Genomic DNA, 25,419 nt, shown 5'->3' on the forward strand with positions numbered 1-25,419 from the left:
GGGGTCTCAGGGAGTCACTAGGCTAGGGCGTGGCAAACAGCGATGGCTGCCAGTCAGTCTTTTCCGCTTTTCCAAGTCCCCGCATCCTGCGCCCCAGCGCAGTAAACAATGATTGCTGGGCGCACCTCTGCAAGAAAGTCACCATCACTTTCCGACCCGATGGCAGACAGTCCAGCTTCTCCCCGTAGGAGTTTGGGTCCCCAGCATCTCCCCAGAAATTGGAGTTCAGAGTAATCTGGAGCTTGTCTCCCTTCAGGTTGAAAGAAGCAGCACACCCAGACACCTGCTGCCAGCCCGATTCGCGCGCCTACGTACCTCAGCTTTTCAGCACTTGTGCACGTCTCAATGCTCTTTTCTCTTTCCTTCTAGTTGTAGAACTTCCACTCAGCCAGCTTTCCCGTGGTTCTGGGTGATAGACGTTTAGTCTTTTAGTTGTAGTTTTGAAATTGTTGTGCGAGGCAGCAGTTTAGGTGTTTACCTATGCCGCCACCTTGGTTTCTCTTTCCTGGTATTTCTGACCACTTCCCTTGGACAGGGCATTTTCTCGAAGTTGATTTTTTTTTAAGTGGAAAAGTCATGCTATTCAATCTAGGTTGAAACTCAAAAATGGAAAAAAATGTTAAAACAGTAAGTAATAAAATCCAAACTCTTGGCTATAAGGTAACTTTATAATTCAAGGCTATGATGGTTTAATTTAGCATAGGTCTCTATCTTCATCCTCCCTCCTGCCCCCAATAATTTTATAAATGTTTACTGTCTCCTAGCTGTTTCCTCTTTTGATTTTGGTTTCCGTTGAACTTTAGTACCATAACTATTAGGCAATGTGGTCTGCAGTGGGTAGAGGAAATCACAAGTGTAACCAACTTCTGACTATTGTCATTACTGGGAGATTTCTATTAAATTACTGGACTGAGTAAGGTTACATTCTTAGCTGATTTCTTCCTAGGGCATCCTAGTTTATAGCACTTCTGGCTAATAGCACCAGAGGAAGGCTGTTTTGAAAATATTATTTTAGGTCAAGTAATTTTGTACAAGTTAACATATATTTTAAATTGTAGATTTGAAGAAGTTTTACATTCTAAACTAAATGGAAGAATGTATAACAAATGTTTTCCATAGAACATTTTTCAGTGAGAGTTACTATTGTAACAGAATTGCATTACAAAACTTAAATTTCTTTATATGTGTAGTGTCACTAGCCCCAATTAAAGTTGTCAAGAAACTCTCAAAGCTTTTAAGAACTGTCTATTTCCTCAAAATAAATTTTTGTTATATTTCATTCCATTCAATGAGCACTCCATTCACTGCTTTTAGTCTTCTATTTAATCAGAAAAAATAAGTTTAAAAACAGTGGTTTCCTTTCTAGTGATAAACAATTACCACAAAGTAGCTTGAAAAAATATGTAGTATTGTTGTAAACATTGCCTCTGCAGTAAGAATTTTGCCCAGAATAGCCATGATAACTAAAGTTACCATTTTTTGAAATTGCTAAATCAAATATCAAGAATAATCAGTCATGCCCTAACCGGTTTGGCTCAGTGGATAGAGCATCGGCCTGTGGACTGAAAGGTCCCAGGTTCGATTCCGGTCAAGGACATGTACCTTGGTTGCGGGCACATCCCCAGTAGGGGGTGTGCAGGAGGCAGCTGATAGATGTTTCTCTCTCATCAAGGTTTCTAACTCTCTGTCCCTCCCTCTTCCTCTCTCTAAAAAATCAATAAAATATACTTAAAAAAAAAAAGAATAATCAGTCATGCCCTAACCCAATGGTCGCCAACCTTTGCCCTAGCCGGTTTGGCTCAGTGGATAGAGCATCAGGCTGTGGATTGAAGAGTCCCAGGTTCGATTTTGGTCAAGGGCACATGCCCAGGTTGTGAGCTCGATACACAGTAGGGGGCATGCAGGAGGCAGCCAGTCAATGATTCTCTCTCATCATTGATGTTTCTATCTCTCTCTCCCTCTCCTTTACTCTCTGAAATCAATAAAAAATATATTAAAAAAAATCAGTCACTGCTATATGATCTAACATTACAAGTACTTTTTACTTGCTACTGATCTTTTTTTTTTTAATCCTCACCTGATGACTTTTTCCCCATTGCTTTCAGAGAAAGTAGGAGAGAGAAATACTGATGTGAGAGAGACACATGGAATGGTTGCCTCCCACACCTGTCCTGACCCAGGGCAGAAAGCAAACCCAAAATCCAGATACATGCTCTTGACTGGGAATGGAACCCGAGACCCTTGGGTTTGCGGGCCGACGCTCTAACCACTTAATATACTGGCCAAGGCTTGCAACTGCTCTTGACTGCTTTATGGAAAGATTAAAGTTAGATGAAACAAATCCATGAAAATTGAGCTATATCCAAGTGGCCATACAATTACAGCGAAGTATTTGCCTGTCTCAACCCATAATCAAGCTTAACACTTAGATCTGTAGTCAAAGTGACTTCAGGGTTCTTAGAACAATCTTAGTATCTGGTTTGGCCTGAAGCTGACTTGGGAGCGTCTCTAGGCTGATGACAGATCTGAGTTCGCGTTTCCAGGGACAATTAGGGCCCTCTGGCCCACTTGGCTGTATTCTTCCTCCAGTCTCCCCAGAGAGGTCCAGGTGTCTAAGGAACCACCCAAAGGGCCCAGCTGGCCAGTCCACCCTAACCTTGTGACTACATATCATGGAAGTACTGGAGAGGAAGAAGAGTGACAGCAACATTCTGACTTTTCTGTCAATTCTGATTTAAAAACAGAAACACTACTCACCAATTATTATGGATTTGCCTTCAATGTTAAAATATTGTAGCCATGAGTTTCATAAAATAATATTGTATAATATAAAATAACTACCTTTACTTTATTCTGCCTTAACCAGTTTACCAAGAAATTTTCCACATTGTAGATGACAGGAAACTATGATAATTTCCAATTTTTCTATTTTATAGGAATAAATCAACTTTCATTAATGTTCAGACAATTACTGATGATGATTTCCTGTAGAAGTACAGAAATCTTAGAAGTCAACTTTCACCCTCCATACTACATTCCAATATTGGAAATTAGTTGAATGATTCTTGATAATTTTGTGCACTTTAAAATTTTTAGCCCTAAGAATTTGAGGGTCCTGAAATTGCCTCCTAACCTAGCATAACCAAATAGAAGACTGCTAATTTTCAGAACAAGTTGAAAAATAAGAGTTTTAATTTGGTACATTTAATGGACAAAATCCTTATGAGTAGGCAAATCTGCAAGCTAAGATTTTTTTTTTCAGCTTTAGTTTTAGGTCCACTCTCTCTCCTTTTAAAAAAGATTTTTTAAATTGATATTTAGAGAGAGAAGAAGGGAGAGGGAGAAAGCGGAACATCAATGTGAGAGCAAAATACCAAGCGGCTGTGCAACCTGGGTGTGTGCTATGACTGGGAATTGAATCATCAACCTTTCAGTACACGGGACATCACCCAACCAACTGAGCCACACCAGCCATGCCACTATATCTCTCTTTAATGGGCTTTGTACAAAGTTATATTAATAGGCTCACTGCATTAGAGCACCTGAAAGAGTATAAATTAAGAGTTTGTAACTATTTTTTCAAATGTACAAAAAAAGCACAATGATAATATCTGTCTTCTTCATACATTAATGACAAAGCCATAATAAGGTTTTCTAATAGGTGTTAAGTAGAAATACTTCTTATCTCCTATCTATACTCTTACATTGATTATAAGTCTTCAGTGAACAGAAAGCTATAACTGTCTCTCTTCAAGTCTGTCTGTATCACGTAAGCATTGATCAGTTTTGGGCAACTCATTCATAGCTGCCTGTCTTTGCTGAATGGTCTTCACAAATCTGAGCAGATTGACGATGGCAGCAGGTGTCACTCCAGGTATCCGACTTGCAGCCCCAATCTATGAATTGAAACCACAAGAAAAACATAAAGTGAGCTATGTCAAATAAAATTTTCCTTCCAGTAACAGTAACAATTTATATATTATAATTTATAAAATATTTTCAAAACTATTACCTTAATGTTTTCAAAATAACTATAAAATAGGTAAAGGAAATGTAATTATTATTATCTTCCTTTTTTTTTTAATGGAAAAAATGAGGCTTAGCGAAATTAAAATGACTTGTCCAAGATCACATAACTAACAGATGTTGGAATACCTACTTTTTCTTTTTATTAAACTAATGTAACATCCCTAGCAGTGTGTTGGGCAGCACCCTATAATTAATCTCAATATTTCTGTGTTGTATTTTTACAATAAAATATATGAATATTAACTCTAAGTGATGTAAAGACTAGCCTCAGGCCAGTTCAGGTCAGTTTTGCCACCAAATGAGTCTGCAACAAACATTTATCAGAGCTTTTTGTATTTTAGAACTTGGGTAAGGGATTGTGAGCTTGATGACCAGTGCTACCCAACTGAATTTTCTGTGATAGTGGAAATTTTCTGTAACATTTGCATTGAAACAATGTACGTCCAAGATGGTAGCCACTAGCCATATGTAACCACTGAGCATCTGAAATGTGGCCTATATGAGTGAAGAGTTGAATCTTAATTCTTAAAAATTTTAATTAATGTAAATGGCCTATTTGGCTAGTAGCCATAATCCTGGGCAGTGCAGCCTATGACTATCCATAAAAATATAACCCCAAAACGAATAGTATATATAGAGGTATAAAATTTAAGGCTTGTTTCCCTGGTTTCCATGACTATTGCTAGGAACACCATGCCATATTTATGAAATCACTCCTTCCTTTAAAAATCATTAAAAAAATATTTTTGTTAAATGTTCCTTTTTTATGAACCACTACTAAAAACAACAAAAAACCCAGTCATTAAACTATGAGACACCACCAATTTTTAAAGTACAACTTAGCTTTTCAGAGATGTTAAAATGTATGTCTTAGGATCAATAAATACAGCCTATCAGTCTTTAGCTATTTATTAGAAGTTCAATACTATACACAATGAAGGATTTTAATAGACATTTACAGATGTGTGTGTGTGTATATGCATGTGGCTGCACGCGCGCGCACACACACACACACACACACACACACACACACACTTGGGCTAAAGCATGGGGCAGGAAACCTCTTTGGCTCCCCTTTCTCCTAGTTGCTCCCAAGGCCACACTATGGAGCCCCTAGAGAGGGATCCGAGAAGTGATTTGAAAATCACCAAATTATAATCAACCGAATTCTTGACTTGTGCTATTTAGACTAAGCTTTTTCTTCATAAAAATATATTGACATCTGTCATAGAAAGAGATACTGAAAATAAGAAGTTACGTTTTTTTATGATGAAATAAACCATTAGTTATGTGACGATGGTAATTCCAGGTTTAAAAAAGAAAGCACTGGCTCTTTATTTTTAACCTATTCCTATCCATTGCCCGTTTTCTTACCGTCTGTGGGCGACTGAAATGTAGCTTCTCTCGAACTTCATGGGACAAAGACACATCCCTGAGAGTCAAATAATCTAGGTCTTTTGGCAGTTGGAGAGCTTCATCTCGCTGAATGTCCTTTATTTCTTGTTGTTGATAGAACAATACTGTTTCATAAGTGGCTGGTGAACAAAATAAATTATGTCATGATAGATTACATTAACAAGTTACATTTTTATAACTTTTTATAATTTATAATGAGTTTTTGCTGCATTATCTCATTCAACACCATGAGATAGGTAGAGTACATGTTCCCTTTCGCAGATGAAGAAATTAAAGCTAAAATAGAGGGAATATCTTACATATTACTACAACATTCTGTCTGGTAGTTTACTGAATGCCCTTTCATTTCAAAACTTTGAAAAATTCAAAGAAATTGTGTTTCTTCTCAGTGCAAATTTCGGTGGAACATCCCTCAAAAGGCTGTGGGTTTGAATTTTAAGTCCTAAAGAACAGATGTTTCTTCAAGAAAATGGTTTTGAATTATGAACATATAAAGCTGTATTTATTTTTTATTTAAAGCTTCTCAAATGATAACATAATTTAACTAAGGTTTTACTCAGACGTAAAGTTAAAAAGATAATTCAGCCATTATTTTATAATTAAAGCATTCTGTTCTTAGAAACATAAATTCAAAATGTATGTTTAAAACCTAAACATAAATTCAAAATGTATTTTAAAACCATCCTGTTCAAGAAATAAGTCTTCCCTGAAGGTTTTGGTAGCACCTGCTTCCATCACTTGTCTGGCAGCCAGAAAATCTCAGCTCTGAGTGTGGCTCTGCCAATGAATTACGCTCTAACTAAGGGCATGTCATAATCATTCTGGCCCTCCGTTTGTTTATCTAGAAAATTTAAGGGCTAACTTAGATGACTTCTGACGGTCTTCTGATGGTCAAAGGGTGGTTGTGAAGTGCACAGGCCTTAGACAAGCTAGATTCAATCCCAGCTCTGCCACTCACCAGTTGTGTGTTCTTAGGCAAGTTACCATTTATCTGTAAAACTAAGGTAATAATGCTAATACCTATTCTTCACAGGACAGCTACAAGTATCAAATGAAATAATGCACATAAAGGGCTTACTACAACATGGCAAAACAGGCGTCCTCAAACTATGGCCCGCAGGCCACATGTGGCCTGCTGAGGACATTTATCCGGCCCGCTGGGTGCCGCTGACTGTCCTGCTTAGCAGCCGACTCATCCCGGGCCTGCAGTGCGCATAGGAATTTGTTCATAGTTTTTTTTTTAAAACTATAGTCCGGCCTTCCAACGGTCTGAGGGACAGTGAACTGGCCCCCTGTTTACAAAGTTTGAGGACCCCTGAGTACAACAAATTGTAATACAACTTTATGACTCATGAATAGACAAGGAATAATTGGATATAAATGAGAAAACATATATGTTAAAGTGTATTTATTTAATCTTTCAAATATGTATATAGCAAAAACATCAGAGATAATATAAAGAATCTGAAATTGATTTCTGCCTTTAAGAAACTTAAAGATCCTCTAGTGGAGAAACTGTGAAGTAATTAGAAAACCACTGATATGTGTTATATTTTAACCTAGTGTGGTTTCTTTTAGGCCATGGATACGAATTAGAGTCTTTATTTACAAACAAGTTAAAGATAATTATTCTGGATTATTCTAACCTGAACCTGGTGATTTATTGGATAAATTAAGTTGCAAATCAAGTTTAAAATGTAGAATTTAATCACCTTTTTCCAATGCTAAGAGCCTAAACATTCAATAAAGTAATTTTTACTTAATACAGAAATCATGATATTGAAATAAAAGGTCAACATTACTTCTTATACATTAGTACACTACTAGTGTCCGGTTATTTGAAAGAATGATTCTAGAGTTTAAATGTGTTTTCTTTTGTTGCTGGGCTTTTGTTAACTTGCATGGTGGGATGGCAGGCAGCACATGGGTCATCCTATGAAAGCAGCCAAAGCATAGCAAGGTGATAGGCCTCTCTGGAACTGATAGAAGATGCCACTGCTAGAAAGAATGGAGCATTCTTACCACATTCGCTGGGCCCAAGGAGCTTTAAAGTCCTTTCCTGTTTGAACAGCGCATCATCATCCAACTTTTCCTACTGTTCTCCCCATTTCATTCTGTTCCTTGCCTTTTTACCCACATAATTTTCCACCCCAGGAAAACACTTCCTCTATCAAAATACAGAAGCTGATCTTATTCTCAGTATTTTTATGTTTGAAATTTTTCACAATGAAAAACTTTTTAAAAGTCTTCTGTAGCTTTGAGGGTCAATACACTGACCCAGAGTAGGACCCAAGAGTATGGATTTCTTTGCCTGATACAAAATAAGTACCTGTTAATGGTAAAATGTTCCAGTATACTGTCAAAGCCAAACATAGTATTATTTTTCTCATTATTAGAATATTATATGAGGAAACTGTAAAAAGGAAGTTCAAGAAAAAAAAAAGAGTTGTTGCTTTTTTCTTTAAGGGAGAGATTTACAGTAGTAGTTCCTAAACTTGAAATGTACACAGTAATCACATGGGGATCTTGTAAAATGTAGATGTTCACTCAGTGGGTCTGCAGTGGAGCCTGATATTCTGCATTCCTAACGAGCTCCAACGTGTTGCAATGCTCCTAACCTGGGAACTCCACTTTGAGTAGCACAGAGCCTAACACTATGCTGGTCCTATGATAATAATGGCTCCTCTTAAAATAGAGCTCTGCTGTCCATTCATAATTTATACAAATGGCAAAGAGATAATATATATAGGCATCTCAAGTAAAAGAAGTATTTTCTACCTTCTATTTTCAGTCTTTCAGCTAGCTCTCTACATTGAGTATACTTCTTCAAGGGTTCTGGAACAGCCTTTGCCAATAACTCCAGGTCAACTTCCTCATACTTCAGAACATCTAGAGCTCTGCAAATACACAAAAACGTAAAACAGATTAAGAACAGGATTCCTTGGAAATAATAACCTCAGAATAAATAATATCAAGACATCTAATTTTTTCCAAGGAAGTGAACAAATGGAGCAGCATCTGCAACACAGAACCTCAATAAGATGTGTGTGATTCTCCCCAACTCTCTTCCCTTATCATGAGAAATGAGTTGTTGGTAAAGTTTGCATTGCTATAATCCATTTGTCCTTTCTTGTAAGGACAGAATATCTTGTAAGGACAGATAAGAAGGGTTTGATTGAATTCCCTAAGAATTTACATCTAAGCCATAGCCATGTAAGCCCATGTAAGAGAGTCATCCTTTTGCATGCTCGGATCCAGCTGAAGGAAGTCTCCTGCTTGCTCCAAGAACGCAAAATATTCTAGTTTCCCTCTCATTTTGTGTGGTTTTCACAAGGCCCCACTGATCTGTACAGTTTCCCTATATTTACTGTCGTAATTCATTTTATTTACTAACTTTGATCTTTCCCTCTTTTTGTTGGTTGTCTTTTTAATAAATGCTGCCCACCCAAAACCAATTAAAACAAGTCATTATCAAATTAACAGAAAGTCATATCTGCCCATCCAGGGGTCCCAAGTACTCCCAGGCTTCCTACAAACCTTCTTTATAGTCCATTCTATTATCACAGTCATGCATTACCACCTTTTGCAGATGTCTGACTTATCTATCCCTCAGGAAGCCTGCTCTAGGAAAGTCCAGAAATTCTCTCTCCACAGGGGACTGGACAACTAATTACAGAGGCCTCAGCAGATAAGCTACACTGAAGCTATAGAACCAGATGCTCCAAAAGGGTAATGGTTATCAATTTCAGAAATTATAGAACACTAGAGGCCCAGTGCACGAATTTGTGCACGGGTGGGGTCCCTCGGGGCAATCAGGGTCAATTGGGGCCATCTTGTCCAGTCCTGATCGGGGCCCATTGGGGCCGGCCAGCTGAGGGGAAGAGACCATGGGAGGTTGGACGGCCGCAGGAGGTTGGCTGTGGGAGCGCACTGTGTTGAGCATCTGCCCCTTGGTGGTCAGTGCATGTCATAGCTACGGGCCGGTCATAATGGTTGCTTAGGCTTTTATATATATAGATATATATATAGATAATGGAATGCACTTCCTAATGACTAACCCAAAAAAAGAGTTACTTTGGAATCAAGTAGGGTTGTGACCTCGAAGAAAAACCCTTGACCATCTAACTTATTAAAAAAAAAACAACAAAAAAAAACACAACCCTTTGTTTACAAGGCTTGGTTCACAGGTCCAGACTTAAAGACATGCTTTGAGTCAAGCCTAAGCCTCAGAGTACAGAGGTCTGGCACACTTCAACAGAAGATAAGAGAACTCGCGAGCCGCAGTTTGCCACTCTGTTGACTAATGAGTTTGCCGACCACTGGCCTAACTCATCAATAGGTTTCTGTATAATCCTGACAGGAAATGAATGTGCACATGCATTTGTGTATCTCTCTGGTTAAAATGCTTGCTCAACCCAGCTGGTGTGGCTCAGTGGTTGAGCATCAACCTATGAACCAGAAGGTTTGATTCCTGGTCAGAGCACATGCCTGGTTTGCAGGCTCGATCCCCAGTGAGGAGCGTGGGGGAAGCAGTTGATCAATGATTTCTCTCATCTTTGATCTCTCTCTCTCTCTCTCTCTCTCTCTTCCTTTCTCTCTGAAATCAATTAAAAAAAAAAAAAATACCTGCTCAAAGTCTGGTTCAACTTGTCAGTGCTCAGCACAGAGCCTGGCATGTATGCAGTAAAAGCAATCAATGTATTTTGACCAGCTTTCTATCTTTTTAGTTTTATTTACTGAGGCATTGATAAAATGAGTTCATTTAGGATATTAAATATCAACGTAATCAAAATATAAAATTTTTTATATAAAAAACAGTAAGTTAAAAAGAAGTAAATTCATTTAGAGATGCTGAATGCTAGGCTATAAATATTCTGCTGAAATCAAATATGGGGCACTGGGACCCTGTTTCCTCCTTAAGGGAAAGAACCAAATTGAAAAGGAAAGCATTTGGCCAAATTACTTTTTTAAAAAATCACCTTAATCATAGGATTTGTTGGGTAAAAATAAAACTGTAGCCTCTTTTTACATCTTCTTATCATCAATTAGCATTTTAAACTGAGTTGAAAACAATCACTCCCCTTCTTTCACTATGACCTCAACATATTAGTCACATTTAATGCAACTTCTAATTATATAAATTTGAAACAGTGTGATATTTGATCAAAACAAAGCATAATGTCATAAATTCCTTGTGCAAAGTTTGAATGTGTAACTTCCTAAATTTAAACAAACAAGCAGCCGTAAAACTGAGTAAATTACAATTATGAACTATGTTTATACTACTATCTGTCAGTGCCACTTAGCTGGTAAACAAATATATCCATCAACCTTATTTGTGAATCAGGCTGTCATTCCTGTGAAGTCTTTGATTTGGGTGACTACTATGCAGATTATTTAATAATTACTGTTACTATAATTAAAAATCTGCTTAACAGCCAACATCATACTCAATGGGCAAAAACTAAAAGCATTTCCCTTAAGATGAGGAACAAGACAAGGATGTCCGCTTCCATCACTCTTATTCAACATAGTACTAGAAGTCCTTGCCACCGCGATCAGACAAGAGAAATAAAAGGCATCCAAATTGGAAAGGAGAAAGTAAAACTCATTATTCACAGATGACATGATATCCCACATAGAAAACCTTAAAGACTTCACTAAAAATACTCAGATTTAATAAACCAATTTGGCAAAGTAGCAGGATACAAAATTAACATCCGGAAATCGATAGCATTTTTATACACCAATAATGAACCCCCAGAAAAAGAAACTAAAAAAAAATCCCATTTACCACTGCAACAACAAAAAGATAGCATACTTGGGAATAAACTTAACCAAGGAGGTAAAAGACCTATACTCAGAAAAATTTAGGACAATGAAAAAGGAAATAGAGGAAGACCCAAAAAAGTGGAAGCATATACCATGTTCATAGACTGTAAGAATTAACATCATCACAATGTCTATATTACCCAGAGCAATCTATAGATTCAATGCAATCCCAATTAAAATGTCAATGGCATATTTCACAGATCTAGAACAAATATGCCAAAAACTTATAATGAACCAAAAAAAGACCCTGAATAGCCACAGCAATCTTGATAAAGAACAAAGTTGGAGGGATCACAATACCAGATATCAAAATATACTACAAAGCCACTGTAATCAAAAGAGCCTAGTGCTGGCACAAGAACAGGTATATAGACCAATGGAACAGAATAGAGATCCTAGAAATTGACCCATGACAATATGGCCAATTAATATTGGACAAAAAAGGTAAAAGCATACCATGGAATAAAGATAGTCTCTTCAATAAATGGTGTTGGGAAAATTGAACAGGTACATAAAAAACAAAACAAACTAGACCACCAACTTACACCATACACAAGAATAAATTCAGAATGGATAAAAGACATAAATCTAAGACATGAAACCATAAAAATCCTAGAAGAAAACATAGGCAGTGAAATCTCATTTTCACTGATACATTGCCTAGGGCAGTGGTTGGCAAACTACGGCCTTGACTAATGAGTTTGCTGGCCACTGACCTAGACTCTCGATTCCAATAATTACAGGCTGTTGTTGTTCCTTGTGATTAAGCCCCTATTCCAGTGGTCAGCAAACTCATTAGTCAACAAAGGGGCAAACCGTGGCGGCTCGTGAGCCGCAGTTTGCCAACCACTGGCCTAGGGCAAGGGAAACAAAGGAAAAAATTAACAAATGGGACTACATCAAACTAAAAAGCTTCTGTTTAACAAAAAAAGCCATCAACAAAATGAAAAGGGAGCCCACTGTATGGGAAAACGTACTCCCAATGATACATCTGGTAAGGGTTTAATTTCCAAAATATATAAAGAACCCATACACCTCAACACCAGGAAGACAAACAATCCAATTAAAAAATGGACAAAGGACATTAATAGACATTTCTCTAAAGATGACATACAGATGGCTAATAGACACATGAAAAAATGCTCAAAGTCACTAATCATCAGGGAGAGGCAAATTAAAGTGACAATGAGCTATCATTTCATACCTGTCAGAATGGCTACTAATCAATAAATCAACAAACAACAAGTGCTGGTGAGGATGTGGAAGACTGGTGCAGCCACTGTGGAAATCAGTATAGAGGTTCCTCAAAAAACTAAAAAGGGATCTGCCATTTAATCCAGTGATCCCACTTCTGGGACTATATCCTAAGAATCCCAAAACACCATTCAGAAAGAATATATACACCCCTATGTTCATGGAAGCATTATTTACAATAGCTAAGATCTGGAAAACAGCCCAAGTGTCCAACAGTAGATGAGTGGATAAGAAAGCTGTGGTACATTTACACAATGGAATACTATGCAGCTGTAAAGAAGAAGGATCTCTTACCCTTTGAGACAACATGGAGGGACCTAGAGACTATTATGCTAAGTGAAATATGTCAGAGAAAGACAAATATCATATAATCTCACTTATAAGTGGAATCTCATGAACAAAATAAACTGAAAAATAAAACAGATCCAGAGACATGGAAGCATGCAACAGACTGACAATTATCAGAGGGAATGGGAGGGGGGAGGAAGAGATGAACCAAAGAACATATATGCATATATACATAACCCATGATGAAGGCCTGGGGAGGGGGCAAGAGGAGGGAGGAGGGGACAAAAAGGGGACATCTATAATACTTTCAACAATAAAGATAAATTTTTAAAAAATGAGTAGGGAGTCTTTAATGTCTCTCTGAAATGATCTAATTTTTCTGTGAATTCTGTAATTTGTAAGTTCTGTAATTGATATAAAAATGCATACCTGAGAGATACAACTTTACCCATACTTATAGAAGCCTCTGGGATTAACTTTTTCCATTTAGAACTTGAAAACTCAATGGATTTTAACATAGAAATGCCTTCTTCTAAAGAAGACTTCATCCAAGAAGCTCTTTCATATCTTTGTTGGGACACACAGCCAGCTTCCTTATACCCTAGAAGAAGGCAGGAGAGAACGTAATGAGAGAGGTCTGAGAGAAGAGTAAACCTGGTTGGCAGACTCAGTGAAGAGTTACCTCGGAATGTGAGGCGGCTGTCAGCATTATCAGGGCGCAGTGACAAACGGAACTCTGCTCGGCTGGTAAACATTCGGTATGGTTCGTTGGTGCCCTGTGTGGTGAGGTCATCAATCAGGACTCCTATGTAGCCTTCTGTTCGGCTAACGACAAAAGGAGGCTTGCGTCTGACCCGAAGACTTGCATTGATTCCAGCTATCACACCCTACAAGAGGACTGAAATGTTTAAAAGGCCATTATGAACTGAATAAAGAGCTGTCCTGTTCATAACACTACCTAGAAAAAAATAGCATGGGGCAGTAAGAAAGCAGGCACTGCCCAGAATGGATAGACTAGAGGTAGAAAATCTGAACCTTATTCAGAAACAATATATGGGTAATGTACCACTTTACAACACTGTGATTCATTCAATACATGCCTAAAAACTTTGCTAGCCTTTTCCCACTTATAAGTAAAAAGAATAAAACTTCCCACTTAATAAGAATAATATATGATCATTTTCAGTAAAGTTATTTTAAAAGAGTAATAAAGCCACAAGTGTTTTTTTAAAATCCTATTATATATAATAAGCATCTCCACATAACCTGAAACAGAAATGTCTTCTATTAGTTATGCGTTGTATCTAAGATCTATATAATTATCATAACAGACATTAGGAGGAGGAACTCTGGTTAAATAGTCCCTTTCTGTTTACATTAACATTTGAACAAACTCTTACTTGTGCTGCAGCTTCCTCATAACCAGTAGTGCCATTTATCTGTCCAGCGAAGAAGAGCCGTTGCACCAAATGAGTCTCGAGAGAAGGAGTGATCTGACGGGGGTCTAAGTAATCATACTGAACACCATAGCCTGACCAAAGAATAAATGGTACAAAGTAAGTAAAAACAGAGCTGGACTTGCCTCAAGGTAGAGATGCAAAGATTTTCATTAAATGCTCTTCAAAAATGGACACAGACACTGAGGGGGGACAGGGGAGGGCATGTGCCGGAGTGTAGGGGAGGCCAGGTGGAGGTCAATGGGGAAAAAAGGAGACATAAAGTATTATTATTTTTAATACTTTAAACAATAAAAGAAAAAAAAATGAAGACTATTTTAAATGCCAAGTTGGGCTTTGTCTTCTGAGGCTCTAAGCAGCCCTGACTGCAGTTACGACCTCCTCACTATCTGCTAAGATGATGCTGAGCTCCTATTGAAGGGCGGCTGTGATTCTCTTTACCTGGATGGATCATTTTAGCTTTCTCCAAGCCTCTGATGCATGTGATCATTTTCTCTTGTAATTCAGCTGGTAGCGTCACAGATAACCCTTGGGGGTAGATGAGGTCAGAATCTATTCCTTCAGGTTCCAACCAAACCTGATGTATACGGTTTGGAAAACGCAAAACCTTTGATTCAATGGAAGGACAGTATCTAGAAAAGAACATTGAAATAAAAAAATTTAATGATACAAATGAAATAGGCTGGCATCATTTCTTAAAGTAATTGAGCAGTGGCACTTTTTCCTTACCGGGGTCCTTTTGTAGTTTCCTTAATGTGACTATTAAGGTGCAGGTTCTCAAGGATAATCTCATCCACTCTAGGGTTGGTGTGAGTCAAGTAACATAGCAGCTGATCTTCTGGCTAAAACACATGAATTAGTTATAACACTTTTGCCTCTCTACTAGTTTGCTTCTTATCCAAATAGACTGCACACACAATATTGGATGATGTTAAGAAATGATGTTTTGCTGGATGTGATAATGGTATTATGGTTAATTTTTATAACGTTTTTATCTGTTAAAGACATATAACAAAGTATTTATAAGTGAAATGATGAGATATTTGAGATTGTTGCTTAAAATCAGCAAGAAGAAAGTGTTAAGAGAAGATAAAACAAGAATGCCAAAAAAAGTTATTTGTTGAAGCTGGGTGATGGACACACAGATTCATAATACTATTTCTTCTATTCTCTATAAATTTTATAATAAAAATTTTAAAATACACATACCAAGAAAGTATTATCACAATTTATATTTTCCCAAAACAAAAATATAAAAGTGAGTTTTCAAAAAAGAAAAAAAACCACACAACAATATTTGAAGCCACTCATTAGGATAACACTTACAAGAAACTAGGACCATTATTATTAGTCCTCAATTCTAAAAACACAATATACTATTTTTTTTAATATTCAAAAGACAAGGCAAAAGTAACCTGTACTCTTAAAAAATGTCAGTATTGTGCAAGACTGAAGAGTTATTTCAGATGAAAGAGAAATGATGGCCCTAGCCAGTCTGGCTCAGTGGATAGAGCGTCAGCCTGCGGACTGAAGGGTCTCAGGTTCAATTCCGGCCAAGGGCACATGCCCGGGTTGTGGGCTTGATCCCCAGTGCGGGGCATACAGGGGCAGCCAATCAATGATTCTCTCTCATCATTGATGTTTCTATCTCTCTCCCTCTCCCTTCCTCTCTGAAATCATAAAAGAAATATATTTTTTAAAAAAAAGAGAAATGATGATTAAATACAATATATGATCCTAGATTGGAAAAAAATGGTTGCTATTAAAGGACAATATTGGGATAATCAGTAAAATCTGACTATGGACATTATATTAGACTAGAGGCCTTGTACATGAATTCATACACAGGTTGGGTCTGGCCAGCCTGCCCCGATCAGGCCAGCTGGCCGGCCAGGGAGAGGGGACACAGGCGGTTGACTGGCTGGCCCCGCCCCCTGGTCGAACTCCCAGTTGAACTCCTGGACGAACTCCAGGTCAAGGGGACAATTTGCATATTAGCCTTTTATTATATAGGATAACACTATTGAATCAATGTTAAATCCCCCAAATTGTATCACTGAATTGAGGTTCTATAAGAGGATGTTTTTGTGTTTAGTTGAGATACAGACTGAAGTATTTAGGGGTAAAGGGTCATGATCTTTGCAATTTGCTCTCAGATGTATCAGACAAAAAAGAAGTGTCAGAATGAATGTGTACTGGTGAGATAGATACATTTGTCAAAATCCATAAACTGTACGACACCCACCAAGAGTGAATGAAGATGTAAACTCTGGACCATCTGTGCGATCATGATGTATTGATGCAGATTCCTGAACTGTGACCAACACACAATACTGATACAGGATGTCGATAGGACAGTGGAACAATGGAAGGCTCTGAGTGTGCGTGGTACATGAGCCTGAGCATGTGTTGGGGGGAGGGAGAGCAGCAACAACAAAAAAGTATGAATGTGTAATCTACTGTTTTATACTATATATATATATATATGTGTGTGTGTGTGTGTATGTATATATATGTATATATATATACATATATATGTATATATCTATATATAGACTTATAGATATGTATCTAGAGAGAAAGAGAAATATGGTAAATTAACAATGGATGAATTTCAATGGTTTATAGGCGATTGTTCTAGTTGCCTTGCAACTTTTCTGTAGGTATGAGATTGTTTCAAAAAGTTTAAATAGACAAAGTTATTGAAGTAATGAAACTTAAGAACATATGGGGAAATGACCAATCAGCCAAATTAATAATCCTTTTAAAGATCCTTTTTTTTGCACTAAGTAATAGTGATGTAAAGTGCATTGCTACTGAAAGAGGGAGAGAAAGATCACAAAAGAAAGAGAAAGGGAAGCAGGGAGGAAGGGTGTGTTAGGCTACACAGACAGTCCTCGAGTAATGTCGGACTTGATGTACGTCATTTTGTGGTTACATCGCCATCTCCCATTTATTTATAGGAAAAAAAAAGTGCCATCATTTTGACGTATGTACATATGTGCTTTATGTTATTATTTATTTACCACAAGTAAAGGTCAGAAATTGTTATCTTTCTTTTAAATTTTTTTTACTGTTTCACTTCATTACTGCTGTGTATGTGCTCCATGTGAGTGACATAGGTGCTTATGTAGGTGGGTTCCGACTTATGGCGAAAATTGCGTTACATCACACAGTAGGAACCATAGAAACCATAGGAACTGATCTCCAACATAACCCGAGGACCTACTGTATCCTTCTGTGAATGGCCAATATTTAGCTGTAAAGCCAGATTTTCATAATTATCTTACCTTAATCCACACTGTTTCATTAATAAAGCTGAATGGTATGGATGGATTATCTGGTGTTTGCTTGTTTAGAATGCTGAAATTAATGGACTCTTTGGCAATTCGGGGTGGAGTCCCAGTCTTCAATCTTCCCACCATAAACCCCAACTTCTCTAGAGTCTGAGCCAACCCAATGGAAGGCTGGTCTCCTAAACGTCCTGCCGGATGCATCTCCAATCCAATTACAATCATGCCTCTCAGAAATGTCCCAGCAGTCAGAATCACGCTGTCTGCATATACTTTGCTTCCATCCACTAAAGGATAGGAAAGACAGTAAAAATCATGTTCTAATTGTTACTATGGATCAAATTGAAATGTGACTACTTTACATTAGAACTACAGAAAAACTTTCTCTTTAGAAACTTAAAAATAATTTCAAATGAGTAAGAAGGCTACATGTTATCAATCTCTAGAATCCAAGAAAGTTGGGAGGGAGAACGTAATGTACTATCATCTATTCACATGTTCCTAAAATTATACCAGCACTGAAAAAGATTAAATCAATTGATTTTAAAAATTAATTAATGTAAGACTTCTGGTTACCAGTAAATCTGATAGACTACCTCATATAATTCCTTTTTCCTCCTGAAACTTCAAGAAAATGAAATAAAGGGGCAAAAAGGGTATAAAACCATAAGGATTATGAATGGGAGAGACTTGTCAAAAGATGAGACATTTCAAAATATTTTTAGAAGACAGAAAGTGTTTGGAAAAGTGATAAATGACCTAGCAAATGGGAGAAAAAAACATACTTGGGTGAGGATTAACAACAACAAAAAGTGACATCTGTGCAGAAGGCCTAGAGAGCAACTGTCCTGACTATAGCAATGAATTGTGGGGGATTGCCCTAGCCCGTTGGGCTCAGTGGATAGAGCGTCAGCCTGCAGATGGAAGGGTCCAGGGTTCGATTCCGGTCAAGGGCACATGCCTGAGTTGCGGGCTCGGTCCAACGTGCAGGAGGCAGCCGATCAATGACTCCCTCTCATCATTGATATTTCTATCTCTCTCTTCTCCCTTCCTCTCTGAAATAATAAAAAAATATATTTTTTAAAAAATTGTGGGGCACTGTGGAAGTTGATATTTCTGGAAGGGAAGCGTTAAAGAAAACAACAGAATTGATAAATTATTTGAGCACTGAGTTTTTTTCTGATGAATAAGTTGAACAGGTACACAGGTAAAATAAGTAAATAAAAAATAAAGCAATTATTAACCCAAGGCAAAACAAAGAGGTATATAAAAGAAAACAAACATAATACACTACTTGAATCTGTGAACAATATTCAAATAATCATAGTAATATAAATATTTCAACCAAAATTTATGGTATAATTATACTGGAAGGATAGAGGGAAGGAAAGTAGGGGATTAAAGAGAGCTACCATATCCCTAGCCAATTTGGCTCAGTGGATAGAGTGTCGGCCTGCGGACTGAAGGGTCCCGGGTTTGATTCCGGTCAAGGGCACATACCCGGGTTGTGGGCTCGATCCCCAGTGTGGGGCATGCAGGAGGCAACCGATCAATGATTCTCTCTCATCATTGATGTTTCTATCTCTCTCTCCCTCTCTGAAATGAATAAAAATATTTTTAAAAATAAAAAAATAAAGAGAGTTACCATAAAAAAGTTAATAGATAATGTCTAAGACTGACAATTTAATGGGTAAAAATATAAGTTTATTGTTGAGAAATATGTTAAGTATAGATCAGAAGTGACAATTAAGAAAACTGAACTATCAGGTTTTTAGAGGGGATACAGAAAATAAACATGTATCTATATACTTTTTTTTTAAGTACATTCTTTTTTAAAAAATATATTTTATTACTTTTTTACAGAGAGGAAAGGAGAGGGATAGAAAGTTAGAAACATGGATGAGAGAGAAACATCAATGAGCTGCCTCCTGCACACCTCCTACTGGGGATGTGCCCACAACCAAGGTACATGCCCTTGACCGGAATCGAACCCGGCACCTTTCAGTCCGCAGGCTGATGCTCTATCCACTGAGCCGAACCGGTTAGGGCTATACACATTTTAAAATTCTACTTGATTTTTATAAAAGTTAGGTGCATGTGCTATTTTGATTAAAAAATTAATACATGCCGAAACTGGTTTGGCTCAGTGGATAGAGCGTCGGCCTGCGGACTGAAGGGTCCCGGGTTCGATTCCAGTCAAGGGCATGTACCTTGGTTGCGGGCACATCCCCAGTGGGAGGTGTGCAGGAGGCAGCTGATCGATGTTTCTCTCTCATCAATGTTTCTAGCTCTCTATCCCTCTCCCTTCCTCTCTGTAAAGTATCAATAAAATATATTTAAAAAATAAATAAATAAAAATAAAAAATTAATACATAACCCTTTTAAATATAAAACATATAATAATCTTATAAATATAAGCTTTAAAGATTTAAGGTCAGAACTAGGAGAAATAAAAAGTACAACAGAAAAAAACAAGAGAAAAAAGACACAATTATTCAGGCTAAAGTCCTACACGTGGTACAGATGAGCCCATAATTTGACTAAGCTTCACAAATGCCGAAATGAAAGAATTATGATCTTTTTATAGTTTTCCTCATTCATGAAGAGAAAACACAACCATTTCCTAGAATAAGTAAAACATCCCCATACTCTGCTCTAAAATAAATTGCTCACATGGAGTCTGATACTGTTATTATCATCTATAGTACATACCCAAAACAACACCACTGACACGGCATTTCCCAGTGTGCTCAGGTTCTGGTTCTGTAAGTATAAGATCTTCTACAGCTCCCTCCTGAACAGTAAGCAGTGGTGTATTTAGGATTTCTTTCTGTCAAAAGAGAGTGCAAGTTGAAACAACAGTTAAACGATCACTACAATCTCTACAATCTCTCGTTTTTGTGCCTTATTCTCACCTGCATGTTCTGTTTATAGAGTTTCCTATCAATTTGAGCTCTCAGACCCCAAACAGCTGGTCCCTTACGTCGGTTTAATACTTTGTAATGTATACCAGACAGGTCACAGATTCGGGAACACAGGCCATCCAAAGCATCCACTTCCCTCATTAAATGTCCCTTTCCGATACCACCAAAGGAAGGATTACAGGACATCTGACCTAAAGAAAACAGACAAAATAAATATATGAGCACTTTGCAATAGTGAGTGCAACAGAAAATTGTTTGTACAAGTGGCTAGAATCAGCGCATGTGATAAAAAATAAGAGACTTGAAACAAACACTAAAAAGAAAATTCTGAAGTCCCAATAGGGTACAATTCAGGCATTCTGGAAGACAAACCCTTGCCTGTACTATCCTTTCAATCTTTTCCTTGGATATTTCATTTCATTAGTTTGCCTTTTCCTTTAAAATGTGGTTTTTGAAATCTTTACCTCATGAAACCTTTCCAAATCAAGAATACTTTAAAGAAGTACCTTGGGACTGGTTCACTGTTATAATCAATTATGTCTTCTATAAATGCCATCTCTGTTTTCTTTTTTGCTTATTTTGCAGAAATAATTAAATTATAAGTTTCCTCAAAGTACAAACCATATTTTATATCTTTTCTTTAAAATTCCCTAGTCTTATTTGGAGGTCTGGATATTACTACTCATCAAAATGACTTACCTTTATTTTTTTAATTGATTTTAGAGAGAGAGAGAGAGAAGAAGGAAGGAGGCGAGAGAAAGAGAAACAAAGAGAGGAAGAGAGAGAGAGAGAGAGAGACATCAATTTGTTGTTCCACTTATTTATGCATTCATTGGTTGATAATTGTATGTGCCCTGACTGGGGATCAAACACAACCTTGGTGTATCGGGGACGATGCTCTAACGTACTAAGCAACTGGGCCAGGGATAATGATGTAGCTTTTAATATCCATTATATATCAGTTAATTTTACAAAAATTTCTGAATCTCACTAATTTCTGACATTTTCTCAAACTTTGATCCCCAGAAATGAGTCTTCTCATACACAGAAGAGGGAAAAAAGAGGACACCTAAAACACCAGAAATTACTGAAATTCCACTACTTTCTCTTTTTTTAAAATATATTTTTATTGACTTCAGAGAGGAAGGAAGAGGTAGAGAGAGACAGAAACATCAATGATGAGAGAGAATCATTGATCGGCTGCCTCCTGCATGTCCCACAATGGGGATCAAGCCTGCAACCGGGCATATGTCCTGATTGGGAATGGAACCTTGACCTCCTGTTTCATAGGTTGATGGGCAACCACTTAGCCACACCGGCTTGGCTCCACTACTTTCTTATATCCCTAAACTAGGCAACTTCTAGGCACTTTATTAAATTAGTGTAACTATATTACAAACCTATTTATAAAATTTACATTTGTGAAGGTCAAATGCAAAGAAATCCTCATCATTTTAAATTGCTGAAAACTTTTCTCAAAGAAATGTATGCCTATTATAAGGAGCTTCTCTCCTTATAGGCATAAAAGTTGAACATGCCACTCTCTTTTGCTTAGTCCTCAAAATTTTTCTCAACAGCCGAAACCGGTTTGGCTCAGTGGATAGAGCGTCAGCCTGTGGACTGAAGGGTCCTGGGTTCGATTCCGGTCAAAGGCATGTACCTTGGTTGCGGGCACATCCCCAGTGAGGTGTGCAGGAGGCAGCTGATCGATGTTTCTCTCTCACTGATGTTTCTAGCTCTCTATCCCTCTTCCTTCCTCTCTGTAAAATATCAATAAAATATATTTAAAAAAAATTTTTTTTTCTTAACTGAGAACTACAGGAAGCCAGCATTCATTCCCAATCATTTGGAGTTGGAATAAGATCTAGTGATCATCTGTACTATTAAATAGAGGCTACATCCCAAGTGTGGCACCAGTACCTGAGGTGGGCAGTGGTAGTAGAAATGTATAAATCAGTAAGTTTTTCACTCTACTAAAAAATTTAAGTCAGCTATGTAGAAAAGCTCATGGTAAAACAACAGTTAACAACAGACCACTTAATATGGGCCAGCCATTATCCCAGGTGAGTTGCATATACACTGAGTGGCCAGATTATTATGATCTCTGAACGCATAATAATCTGGCCACTCAGGGTATATCCTATATAATAATCCTATATAATAAAAGGCTAATATGAAAATTGCCCCCTCGACCAGGAGTTCGACCAGCAGGCAGGCCGGCCAACCGCCCATGTCCCCTCCCCCTGGCCAGGCTGGCCGGACCCCCACCCATGCACGAATTCATGCACCAGGCCTCTAATATATATATATATATATATATATATATATATATATATATATATATATATACACACACACACACACACACACACACACACACTAAGTGGTCAGATTATTATGCATTCAGAGATCATAATAATCTGGCCACTCAGTGTATTTTCTGGCTTAAACTTTACAGCAACCTGATGAAGTTGATACTATTACTTCTATTTCGTGGAGAAAGAAACTGAGGCTTAGATAAATTGTCCCTTGCCAAGGTCACCCAGATAATACATAGTAGAGCCTAGAATAAAATTCAGAAAGTCTAACAACCTCTTAATGGACAACATTCTCCATGAAATACATAGGTGGTACAACATAGAATAAACAGGCTCAGAAAGCTAGTCTCTTTTATGGTGAAAGGCAAAATATAAGTTTGCCAAAAACCATTATTTTCCAGGTTAGTGTAAAAATAGAAGACTTTCTTTCCACTTCTGACTTTACTATTGGCAAATGGTATGACTGAATCATAACAGGACAAATCTTGCATACTGTATTCTTATGGAAGTTCAACCTACTAAACCAAAGCTTTCTTTATGAAGTCACGCAGAAATATCTAATATTCCACTATATCAAATTACCTTAGGAAATAAAACTTTGATTTTAAAATAGAACTGTTATTCACTAAGGTCACCTGTAAGAATTATTAAAATATCTCTGAAATATATTTACTTTAAAATTTATATTTTGTTGAGAATATTAATGAGTTTTGATAGAAAACCCTTTATCCCTGACAGGACTACATAATACACTGTATAATAATCACTTTAGTTCAATACTATGGTTTTGTTCATTAGATTTTTGTAATTATTATTGAAAGGTAGTACTATAAGCAGTATTGTACCATAAGCAAAATATACGTTTTTTGGAAATCATATCGTTCCTCTCCAAACGAATCACAGTTAACAGTGTATATTTCTCCAGTTATGATCTAGATGGCAATCTTAAAACGTATTTCAGTATACAAATATGTGATTTACTCACAATTTTTACAAAACGCAGTTAATATTTAAATAGCTATTCACTCTTAAGCAAAATTCAGGAGGAAAGACATAGGCATGCATAATTTACAAGATACTGTTTTGGCTAGCATCTATCATGATGCAAGAGAGCGATCTAGTGCCCTAGCTGGTTTGGCTCAGTGGACAGAGCATCAGCCTGGGGACTGAGTCCCAGGTTCCATTTGGGTCACCAGGCACATACCTGGGTTGCCGGCTTGATCCCCAGCAGCGGATGTGCAGGAGGCAGCCAATCAATGATTCTCTCTCATCGTTGATGTTTCTATCTCTCTTTCCCACTCCCCTCTCCCTTCCTCTCTGAAATCAATAAAGATATACTTTAAAAAAGAGAGTGAGAGAAGAGTGATCTAGGCCTAGCCGATCTGGCTCCGTGGATAGAGCACTGGCCTGTGGACTCAAGGGTTCTGGGTTCCATTCCGGTCAAGAGCATGTACCTCAGTTGAAAGCTCTATCCCCGGCCCTGCTCCGGGCAGGTGCGGGAGGGGACCAATCACAAAACTGGGGAACAAACATCCAGCAGAAATATAGAATGCAACAAAAGTTAGCATCCTTCTTCAAAAGGGCTTCACAAAATTTTGAGAAAAAACACAGCGGTCATTTGTAAACGATCACTAGTAATGTTAATTCACTCTTTAGCCAAAGCAACAAGCTAGTAAAGGTCAAATGACAATGAAATCAGAAGCTATCAGCAAGTAGAGTATTCTTAGTTTCCCCCTTTCCCAAGGCACCGCCCCCCACATCCTCCAAGCAACTATTTTTGTCAGCAGCAGCATAATCCGTGGCCCACAGCATAGCCTAACCCAGAGTTCTGACCCGGCCCGCCTGATTCCGCGAGACACACATCGGGCTAAAACCACCGACCCTAGGATTCTCACTAGCCTTGGGGTTGCGAGGTTGCCCACACCAGGCACTGGAAGGGGAAGGGGACTGATGATTCGCAACTTGCGTCCTACGCAAAGCTCCACAGCGGCTGCCCTCACCGATCGTGTCCACCCGGTGCGTGAGGAGCAGAGTTCGGGAGCCGCACCGCGCGGCCGCGGCGGCTGCCTCCGTGCCCGCGTGCCCTCCGCCGACCACCACCACGTCGTAGTGCGGAGTCCAGGGCGCAGCGCTGTCGCCGCTGAGCCGGGCCGGCGGAAGGTGCGGTTTGGCAAGGGAGGCCGCGACCCAGCGACCGCAGCCTCGGAGAGGAAACATGGTTGGAGACGGCAGAGTCTGTCTGATTCCAAACCTGACTCGAGCGACGCGCAGCCGTTAAGGGCACCAGAGTCAATCTTCAGGGCGCAGCCTCCTTGCTCTGACGTCACGGCGTAGCACGTCTCCGTCCAGCGTCGCCGCTGATTGGCGGTTTGGCGCGACTCGACTAGTAAATCTAGACCCGGTCCCGGCTCTGGTGGTTCCTGGACGGTGTACTTGTGTCGTGGTCCGTGCAGGTTGTTTGACTTCCTGTGGCTCTGGAGTGAGAGACTCTGATTTATTGTTCCGTTTCTTTATGCACTCATTGATACTTTCTTAAATGTGCCCTGACTGGCCCTGACCGGTTTGGCTCAGTGGATAGAGCGTTGACTTGCGGACTCAAGGGTTCCGG

General features: G+C 38.3%; 1 protein-coding gene across 1 annotated transcript; it reads right to left on the reverse strand.

Annotated features, from left to right (window-relative positions):
- Positions 1–1,312: 1,312 nt before the first annotated feature.
- On the reverse strand, positions 1,313–25,143 carry MTO1 (mitochondrial tRNA translation optimization 1). Its single transcript, XM_080665447.1, has 12 exons — positions 24,812–25,143; positions 20,485–20,684; positions 20,282–20,399; positions 17,567–17,856; positions 15,006–15,118; positions 14,718–14,908; positions 14,220–14,350; positions 13,502–13,706; positions 13,249–13,420; positions 8,224–8,342; positions 5,404–5,564; positions 1,313–3,896 (listed from the first exon to the last, which is right to left on the reverse strand). Exons 1-12 carry the CDS (start codon positions 25,026–25,028, stop codon positions 3,735–3,737), a joined length of 2,079 nt encoding a protein of 692 aa, XP_080521573.1. The 5' UTR covers positions 25,029–25,143; the 3' UTR covers positions 1,313–3,734.
- Positions 25,144–25,419: the final 276 nt, after the last annotated feature.

The sequence above is a fragment of the Plecotus auritus genome, assembly GCF_963455305.1.
Source record: "Plecotus auritus genome assembly, chromosome: 4".
Taxonomy (NCBI): domain Eukaryota; kingdom Metazoa; phylum Chordata; class Mammalia; order Chiroptera; family Vespertilionidae; genus Plecotus; species Plecotus auritus.

What these genes read in the sequence shown, in the direction of transcription:
- MTO1 (XM_080665447.1), bottom strand. Translation starts at nt 25,028, where the DNA reads ATGTTTCCTCTCCGAGGCTGCGGTCGCTGGGTCGCGGCCTCCCTTGCC. An exon ending in GAAACTACAAAAGGACCCCG is followed by an intron (nt 14,909 to 15,005) that starts GTAAGGAAAAAG and finishes GTTCTTTTCTAG; the next exon opens with ATACTGTCCTTCCATTGAAT. An exon ending in AGCTAAAATGATCCATCCAG is followed by an intron (nt 14,351 to 14,717) that starts GTAAAGAGAATC and finishes TTCTTTGGTCAG; the next exon opens with GCTATGGTGTTCAGTATGAT.